This window comes from Oxyura jamaicensis, chromosome 19, assembly GCF_011077185.1.
Source record: "Oxyura jamaicensis isolate SHBP4307 breed ruddy duck chromosome 19, BPBGC_Ojam_1.0, whole genome shotgun sequence".
Classification (NCBI taxonomy): Eukaryota; Metazoa; Chordata; class Aves; order Anseriformes; family Anatidae; genus Oxyura; species Oxyura jamaicensis.
This window is the reverse complement of record NC_048911.1, coordinates 10,009,726-10,018,900: the sequence shown is the minus strand read 5'-3', so window position 1 is coordinate 10,018,900 and position 9,175 is coordinate 10,009,726. Positions and strand designations below refer to the sequence as shown.

The window sequence follows — 9,175 nt, the reverse complement described above, 5'->3', positions numbered from 1 at the left end:
GGCTGGAGCTGGCAGGGCTTGCTTGGAAACCCCAGGGACAGGCAGAGACTCCCACAGGACATGGTGCTGGTGGCAGCGGTGGGTCCGCAAGCCTTGCTGCCAGTATAAAATCAGGAAAAAAACAATAAGTGAGCGGGGAAGGGAAATCTGTGTGGTGTGGCGGGGCCAGGAGCGAGGCTGAGCCCTGCGGGGGAGCAGAGCAGCGCCCTCAGCACCCTGGAAATGCGGGCACCGGGGGCCTGGGGGTGTTCATGGAGAGGTTGGGGCTGGTGCTTGGGGACACGGTTCAGTGGGTGACATTTCGGGGGGGCAGCGCCGAGGTTTCCACACCGGCCCCGGGCTGCGCTGGGCCCCTCAGCACCACCCCGGGACCGGGCTCAGGACCCTCCGGATCGGGCCCGCCAGGCCCCGCCCCCGCGTAGCAACGCCCCGCCCCTCCCCGCCCCGCCCCGCGCAGGCCCCGAGGCATTGTGGGATGAAACAGGATGTAGGCAGAGCAGCGCGGGCGGACGGGCCGGGGCGGCGGGCAGCGCGGCGGCGCAGCCAATCGGGGCGCGGCGTGCGGCGCGGCGCAGCCAATGGGAGCGCGGCGGGCCGCGCGCCGCAGCGGGCGGGGCGGTATTTGAGCGCGGCGCGGCGGCGCGGCGCAGAGCGCTCGGCGCGGCGCAGGGAGCGGAGCGGAGCCGGCAGAGCCGCGCGGGTCCGGGCCTCTCCCACCTCCTCCTTCTCCTCGGCGCTGTGCCGTGCCGCGCTGCGCTCTCCCGGCTTGGCCTCGTCACTGTGAAGGTGAGCGGCGCCGGGGCTGCGGGGCTCCGTGTGCGGCGTTCGCACGCGAGTGGGGAGGGAAGGGAATGAGAGGAGAGGGGCGGCGGCTTACGGCGAGGGGGTCCCGGTGCCCGCCCCGCACCCCCGGCCCCGCCGCCGGCCTCGCTCCAGGCAAGGTCACCGCCGCCCCGGGGCTCCCTCCGGTGAAGGTCACGCAGCGCCCGGCCTGCGCTCGCCATCGCCTCCCGGAGAGCCTCGGCACGGGCTCGCCGGGGGAGGGCCGTGCCGTGCCGGGCCGGACCGCGCCCCCTTCCCCAGCCCCCTCCCGCCGCGGTGAAGCTGGGCCGGGGCCTCCTCCCCTAGCCCCCCCTGTTCGGGAGACGAGGTCTGGGCGATGCCCGCGGCTCCATCCTGCCCCGCTGCGGGAGGGTGCTGGGCTGGGGCCCTATCCTGCCCCGGGCTGCTGGGGCTGGGATGTTACCGCTGCCCCGGGGCTTTGTGCCCACCCCCTCCCGGTGCGGGTGGCACGGCCCCGAGGGCTGGCAACGCTCCGTGGTGCAGGGATGGGGCGTGTGCATGGTGCTGGCCTGGTGGGGACTGGGCCTGCGTGACCCGCGGTGGAGCCAGGGTCCCTCAGTGGGGTGCTGGGGGTTGGTGGGAGCTGTCCCTGCCGTGCACCAAGGGCCATGCTGGCAGCCCTTGAAGGTTGCTGTGCCCTGGAGCAGTGGTGCTGGGAGGGCAGACAGGCAGGCACCTGCAGCCCTGCTGAAGGATAATGGCTTGTTCTTCTGCTGCTGCTGGCCCTTGGCAGCTTGGGCCTGCACTGAAATGCACCTTGCCTGAACCATGAGGAAGGAAGATGCTTTCTGCAGGTCACTCTGTGTCTGCTTATGTAATGGCAAATGCCCTCTGAACTGTGTGCACTGGAGGCATGGGAAGGCCTGGAGTCCGTGAGAACTTGTTCGCCTTCTTTCCCTAAAGAGGTTTTCCTAGGAGAATGACGCACAAGTGAATTTCTGCTGCTTCCCTTTTCCTGTGTTTTCCTGTGGGGTGCACCCCCTGAAGACTCTTTCGAGGATCTGCCAGCCCCCTGGATAGTGGATCTAAATCTGTAGGCAGGCATTTGGGTTCTTATGAGCGATGTCTTTACTGCCAGGGTATCTAGGCCCCAGGCTAAAGCCTGCTGACTTAAACCACAGCAGAGAGGGGAACAAAGTGTCTGGAAGTGGCTTTTCCAGAGCAGGGGTAGGGGTGTGTGCCTCTGCTGTGTGAGCTCAGTTCCTGCCATTCCTCCTGATGCTATTAGTGTATGTTAATAGCAGTGCTCTATTAAACACTGCATCTAAGCAGTATAAATTAAGGTTGCAGTAGAAGTCCTCAAGCACAGAGTAAAGAATTGAAGTATTGTAATTGTAGGGCTGCAATTATGTAACTGGATTCTCTATCTCTCTGGCTAGCAGACTCCTTTAATTGCTGTAACAAAGCTACTCCTTCAGTTTTCTGGGGCTGTTCCAGGAAGCGATCATTGCAGCAGATTTTCTTCACTCCCCGGTAAAGCTAAGAATGCGTAGTTTCACTATTCCAAAACATTCTTGGTAGTAGTGCTCAGACTTGCAGCACTGTGGAAGTATTTGTAAACCTAATGGTGCTCTGCAGGCTTAATTGGAGGCACTTGGTGCCACTAAAGGCTTACCTTCACAAAGCTTAAATGCTCTCTGGTAGGAGGGAGCTGCAGCCAAGGTGCCAGCACAGGTCTTCCCTTGACCAGTCCCCAGATGAGGTGTGCACCCTGCTTGGGCCTGCTCAGAGGTGGAGTGGGGCAGCTGACAGCAGTGCTGCCTGGGAGCCTTTCCTGGTGTGTGGGTCAGCCTCTGCTTGGGGAAACGCTGCAGGGCTGGGGTTGCCAAATCCCTGCTTTGCAGGATGACATGAACAGGACACTTCCCGATGCTGAATGCTTCCCTAGAAGGGCCGTGGTGAGTCTACATGTGAATGGCTTCAGTGCCTGGTACAAAACACCTTGACTGTCATCCACTTAAGGGGTTAAATGCTCAGCTCAAGTTACCTCTCCCTGGTTTCCTAGAGATAGGGCAGTACTAGCATGCTGGCCTCTAGCTCCTGTGCTCTGGCTCACAGGTGGAGGGAGGAAAATGGGGGGCTGTTTTCCCTGGCTGTGTGAGGCAGCTTTCCCCATGTGTTCCAAGGCTGCAGCGTGGTGTTTCTATTCTGTCAGACTGGCTTTGTCCCGTGAGAACTGCTGAAGTCTGGGTTTCAGTGGCAAAGCAGTGGTGAGGTGAGGGAATGAGTGCTGTTCCCCATTCTGCCTGTCATTCCAGGCTCAACTAGCAGCAGTAGCTCTGGTTGAGGGTGAGGTGAAAGCACTGCTAGTGCTGACATGCTTCCCACACCTCTGTGCTGGATGCAGACTGCATGGGGTCTGCTCGTGAGGCTCTGAGCAGGTGATGCTCAAACCACTGGTGCACCTGGAAGGCAAGCCTGGCTGTAGCCTGCTGATGTCTAGGAGGGCTGTGTCTCCACACATCTCATCTCCTCCCACGCAGCTTTCTCTGCCTGCTTGATGCAGGTGGTGATGTTGGACTACCTCTGATCTCACCTCCGGGACAGTGCCAGTGCTCCAGCTGGAAGGGAGATCTCGGCCTGGGGCTGCTGTGGGCTACACTGATAAACTCTCGCTGGTTGTAGCAGGGGGAGTTGGTAGTATCAGCTTGTGACGCAGCCTGCCGTAGAGAGGAAAACCTCTGCACAGGCAGCTTCTCCTTTCTGGGGAAGGGATTAACAGAATCTTATGTTCTGCCTTAGGTTCACCATGTCTGACAGAAAGGCTGTCATCAAGAATGCGGACATGTCCGAGGACATGCAGCAGGATGCTGTTGACTGTGCCACACAGGCAATGGAGAAGTACAACATAGAAAAGGACATTGCAGCATATATAAAGAAGGTAACTGAGGGGTCAGGGGGCTGCTCTGCCTGAGACTTACGGCTGAAGCTCTCGTGTGTGTTGAGCCTGAGTGTTTTGAGACTTCATACTTGACGGTTTGGAAGGAGGAGATGCTTTTTCTGCCTTGTACCACCATTCCCAAGAGAAAGGAGTGACTTCTCCAAGGTCAGAGGAAGGCTGTGGCAGAGCAGGGCCTGGTCTGCTGCTCTGAGCAAGCTGAGTACGTGCTTTCCCTCTGGATTTCTCAGCTTAGAGCTGGCTGCAGCCTCTCCTCAGGACTTGTTCCACAGCTGCTGCTGGACTGGCAGTGCTGGTGCAGGGTGGGATTACTCTGAAGTTTCCCTCGAAGCGGGCAGCCCTGCATGAGCAGTTCTGCCTGCGTGTTCTGGCTCTGAGGCAGTGGGTGTGGAGGAGGATGCAGCCTTGTGCTGCCTGCCAGGGATGCTGCTGTAAAAGCAGTGCAGGCAGTTGCCCCCCTCTTGTGAAGAGGTGCTTCCCTGTTCTCGGGAACCTGTTAACTTCAGTCTCATGCTTGTCAGTGTCTGGGGAGCTGTTGGTTCCCTCTGTAGCCACTTCTCTGAATGGTCAGGCAAAGTGCTTTTCAGGAAGGAAGACATTGTGTAGGCAACGCAGCCCTTGCACCAGGATTAGCTCCTGGGCCTTGCCTGTAACCTAACCCTGAATGTAAGGGATTCAAAGGTGTCTCCTGACTTCTCAGAACACTTTGATCTGATGAGGCAAGACCTATCTGGAAGTGCTTGGGGCAATGCAGTCTGTAAAATGAGTGAATGCAGCAGAAGGAATCCAGAAAGTTGCCCTTTATTTCCTAAGCGTTGGGAGGAGGGAAGTGATTTGGTGCACCTTCAAGCCCTGGCAAGAAAGCTTTTCCTTACTTCAAAGGTTACCTGCAAAGAACTGGAACTGTCTTGCTGCTGTCTGAGGACTAAGTCTTGCTTTAATCTTGAACATCGAGTCTGTTCTGGCTCTGAGGGGGAGGGAAGGGTGTTCCTGGGAGTTGTGTAGTAGAGGGAGGAAAATTCTTTAACCCTCCCTTACCTGCTTAGCAGAAGGCTAAGAATTCTTGAGGGTCCATTGCTTACCTCGCTCTGACCTTAGGGTTTTGTTTTGTTAATTTGCCTGCTTATTTTCACTCCAGTTTTTTTCCCCTCCATGAAGTATCCCAAACAGCATAAGGCAGACTTCTCCTTCCTTTTTTAGGTGACCTTTAAGCTCAAATGCCTTGCTAGAGCAGACATGCCAGAATCTTTTTTTATTTTTTGTGAGTGGGCTTGGAATGGGAGAGGAGAAATATTCCCCTGAGCTAGCCTACGTGTAGGGCTTGAATAGGTCTGTACCAGGGAGAGCACTTATGTCTGCTCGTTCTGCCCAGGGCAGATGTGTGCTCCACATCTCAGGAGATAACTTGCTTGCGTTGGATCCTTCAGACAAGCCAGTGCAGAGGTCTGGCTCATGTCAGTCACTACCTTGCTTAACACAGTGGTTCTTGTGGCAGGGAATGTAAAGATGCTGCAGGTGGGAGGAGGGGAGTTAGTGTGTGAACAGAACCAGCAAAGAATTTGTGCTTAGAACTATTTTCATGTGGGTTTTCTTGGCCTTAACGCCTCTCTTCTGTTTCTTCAGGAATTTGACAAGAAATACAACCCAACTTGGCACTGCATTGTTGGCAGAAACTTTGGCAGCTATGTAACACACGAGACAAAGCACTTCATCTATTTTTACTTGGGTCAGGTTGCAATTCTTCTCTTCAAGTCTGGATAGGAAGTAGGAGCAAGTGAAATTTGGACTGTAATGCACTGATGGCTGAAGCCACGACTCCCTTTAACATGGCTATGCCGCTGCATGGACTGTATACTATATTTAATGTGTATATGTTGCAGTAAAATTCTACTTCTGTTTAGTTGCCTGGGAAGAAGGCGGCATTTTTTTGTTACTGCTTTTTTTTGGTTGTATTGCACTAGGAAACCTGTAAATGCTTAAACAATGGCCTTTACGTGGGAAGAAATAAAACTATTCCACAACAGCTCCCTCAGTGGTAACTCCTTCTTTGAGGCTGGGAAAACTTTGGGCAGGCCAAAAAGCCCCTGACTTCCTTACTGAGTTTTACTAGACTGTTAATCTTGTAATGAGGAGCAAAGCCAGTGTGAGCCTCCGAACCCACCCTGCAGACTGTAGAGAGCTGGCTCTCCCAGTAACCTCAGCGCAGGTACTTAAACCACTTGGAAGCTGCTGGGGTGGCTCTTATTTACGTGGCTTTCACACAAGTTGAACTCCACCTTGGACTGTGATAACCAGACTTGCAGCTGGCACCCTCAGTGTTCTTTCAGTACCCATCACTGTATTTTTGGCTCTGCTGAAGCATTGACCTAGACTTGTAGGCACCTCAGCCTGGTCTAGAAGGCTTCAACAAGCACCCCCTTGAGCTGCTGCTTGCCGCAGGAAGCAGCGTGCTGTGGCTGAAGTCTTTAGACCTTGGTACTGAGATCTAAAGTCGGCCACGCGGCCCGCCCCTGAATGGAGCAGGATATCAAATTGGTGACTACTGACAACAGCTATTGGGCATGTTCTTAGCCAGTTGTCTCAACACTGCCTTAACTTGATGCTCTCCTTTAAAACAAGCTAGTCATGTGGAAGACTTGTAAGTGGCCACTGTCTCCTTTTTTTATTTCTGTAGCTGATAAGCTATTTCTGGAGGCCTGTCCTCCATGTTCTGATATCTGCTTTTGTTCTTAAAGCACAGTACCAAGAAGTTAAATTTACATGTGATGTTTGTGTGAAGGAAACTCATGTGACATCTGCTTCAATGGCAGACAAATGTCTTGGTCTCCAATAGGTTCAGCAGTGATGTCGTCTTAGTCTGTACTGACTCTTGGATTAAACTGCAGGAAGTGTTTTGTATCTGGGTGGGAGAAATCCTTCTGAAGGACAAACGCTGTGTGATGGCGAGTGAATACCTGGCGCTTGTCACAGGCTTATCTGTTGGTTTAACTGATTCATAGACAAATACCACTGGGCTTGTGAGCCTAACTCGTGGCTCTAGGACAAATTTGGTGTTGGTAACAAGTCACTGCTGGGGTGGGGAAAGGCAGAGTGAAGGGAGCTCTTTGTTGTGAAATGACTTAGGTGACCCAGGTTGACTACTTCCTGAAGTAAAAGTCCTTGTCTCTGTGCAAAATCCAAAGTATGCCTAATTTTGTAATATTGATAGAACAATGTTGTAACTAGAAAGAATGTAGCTGTCATTACTTCATGTTGATGGAAATGTCTGCACTGGGGTAACGTGCCTTGGGCTGTCTGGGGCACTCTTGTGGTCTTGTCTGTTTGGAACTCCACTCTTGATCTGAAAGAAGAATGTTTTGGATTTGTTTTTTCCAAGCATGAGTCTAATGTGAACCTGTTCACGGTCTCTTGTGGAGCAAGATACGTTCCCTTCATAACTGCAATGGCTCAAATACCATTTATTTTTTTCAAACATTAAAGGTGAATTGACACATTTAAACAGCCTCTGGTGTCTTCATTGCCTACTGTCCGAAGCACAAACTGCTCTTGTCTGGAGGAGGTGAGCAGCCAGCTCTCTGCCCTGGAAGATGCAGATGACACAGAGGAGGTAGCTCTGCAGGAGGGGGGAGAAACTCAATTTGAGGAGCATGTGTGGCCCATCTGTGTGGGCACTGACCTCCAGCACGGAGCCAGAAGGAGGCACTGAGGAGAGTGCATCCTCCTGCAGCCCTGCTGGGTGCTGCTGTGCCAAGTAACCTGGATCTGAAGGTGTCAGGGCTGACCTCTTAATGGCTTCAGACAGACAGCAGCGGAGCAGCTGGGGTCCTGGCTCCTGTGCATGCTCAGGTGTTTTCCATACTTTGCTGGGAAGTCTGTTACCCCTTCAGGCTTCCTCTGCGTGCTTCGCAGCTGCTTCAGAACTCATCTTTTTGCAGTTGCCTGGAGCTGTTTTGTACCCCGCATGTCGCAGGGGCTGCGGGCTTGCTGTTAGCTCCCCTCTGCCTTGCTCCTGACAACTGAGGTTTAAGTTCGTGGCCTCCCTGGTATTTTGTCAGAGCTGCTTACCAACCGTAGCAGTGTACCAGCTATGCTGCAGGACAGCACCAGCAGCATGCCAAACAAGGGGAAGCCGAGCTGTAGCCAAGCACGAGGCTCGTGTTAAGCAGCTATAAAACGAGCTGGAAGCAGAACTCCAAAATAAGCAGCAGTGTGTTTGCTACACGCAGGCAGTCTGTCTAACCTGCACCTGACAGTGCTGAAAAGCAGAGGCGGTTCCTATGTTCGGGAGGAGCTGGGAGCGCTGCTGCTCCTCCCTCCGTGCTCCCAGGGAGCCTTTTAGCTGGCAGCGTGGTTGTGTAGCTTAACCTAAACCGTGCTGAGGCTCTGCGCTCCCGGTGTGGCTGCGGGTGAGTTGGTGCTGCAGCTCCAAGAAAGCATCTGCAGCCTTGTGGGGCTGGGGCAGTCGAGCCCTCTGGGTGCATGGGGGGCTTACCCTGTAAAAAGTGGCTCAGGAACGTCAAGAAGCTGCTCGTCTGAATGTATGGTGAAAAGCAGGGTCGTGCTGACAGCAGGGAAGCACTCGCTGCAGTGACATTTAGTTTTATCGGTGGTTGGGTGCTGGTGTGACTGATCCCTGGTGGGAAGCGGAGGTCCTGCCGGGGCTGGTGGGACGCCGTTCCTTGATCTGACGCAGACGGAATAGGAAATGGGTTTGTTGCTTCCCTGAACGTCTCTGCAGCAGGCGTCCTGCTCCAGGCTGAGGAACAGCTTTAGCTCCCACCTTCAGCATTAGGCTAGGTGGTGAAAACAAGCCCTGCTCACCTGCCCGTAACCCCTGCAGCAGATCGCGGTCTGCACGTCCTCAGCTTTCCCTCTGAACGCTCCTTTGTGTAGCGCCGGGGCTCTGGAAGGCGCGAGCTGCCCGAAGTCAAGCAGCACTTCCCTCTGTGCAGCTGAGAGCAGGCTGAGGTTTTAACACAGAGCTTTGTGTCCCTGCTGCCTCCCCCCGGGCTCCCCAGCAGCTGTCTGACGCAGCTTTTGGCTTTGACTTTTTCCATTGCTGGGCTCCACGTTTGTCTCCAGTTTCCACCACGTGCAGGTGTCCTGCATTATGCCTCGGAGCGTTAACCGTGGCTGTGCTGGGGAGGCTGGCAGCGTCCCCGGGACGCCTGCTCAGTTTCAGCAAGAGCATGGAGCTGTTTGGAAACATCTGGATCCGGGGCACCGAGTGGAAGGTATGTATCTGCGGGGGAAACATCTGGAGAAAGAAACTGCTTCCAGATGTTTGGGCAAGCTGCTATTTCAGCGTAAGCTCAGTGGATGTTACCATGCTGCTTTACAGGCATTCAGAAATGTCTGAGGGCAGCAGGCTGAGCTTGTGGACTTGGGACGGTGCCTGCAGACGTGTGCGTGCGTTCGCTGCGGGTTCATGGC

The 9,175-nt window shown here is 54.7% G+C and overlaps 1 protein-coding gene across 1 annotated transcript; it reads left to right on the top strand.

Moving 5' to 3' along the window:
• The first annotated feature begins 638 nt into the window (after positions 1–638).
• On the top strand, positions 639–7,241 carry DYNLL2 (dynein light chain LC8-type 2). The gene is made up of 3 exons (XM_035343197.1): positions 639–786; positions 3,586–3,724; positions 5,366–7,241. The coding sequence occupies exons 2-3, from the start codon at positions 3,593–3,595 to the stop codon at positions 5,501–5,503; spliced, it is 270 nt and encodes an 89-aa protein (XP_035199088.1). The 5' UTR covers positions 639–786; positions 3,586–3,592; the 3' UTR covers positions 5,504–7,241.
• The last annotated feature ends 1,934 nt before the right edge of the window (positions 7,242–9,175 follow it).

Coding starts and splice junctions, on each gene's coding strand:
- DYNLL2 (XM_035343197.1), top strand. CDS start 3,593: ATGTCTGACAGAAAGGCTGTCATCAAGAATGCGGACATGTCCGAGGAC. Junction 3,725..5,365: donor TTGCAGCATATATAAAGAAG/GTAACTGAGGGG, acceptor CTGTTTCTTCAG/GAATTTGACAAGAAATACAA.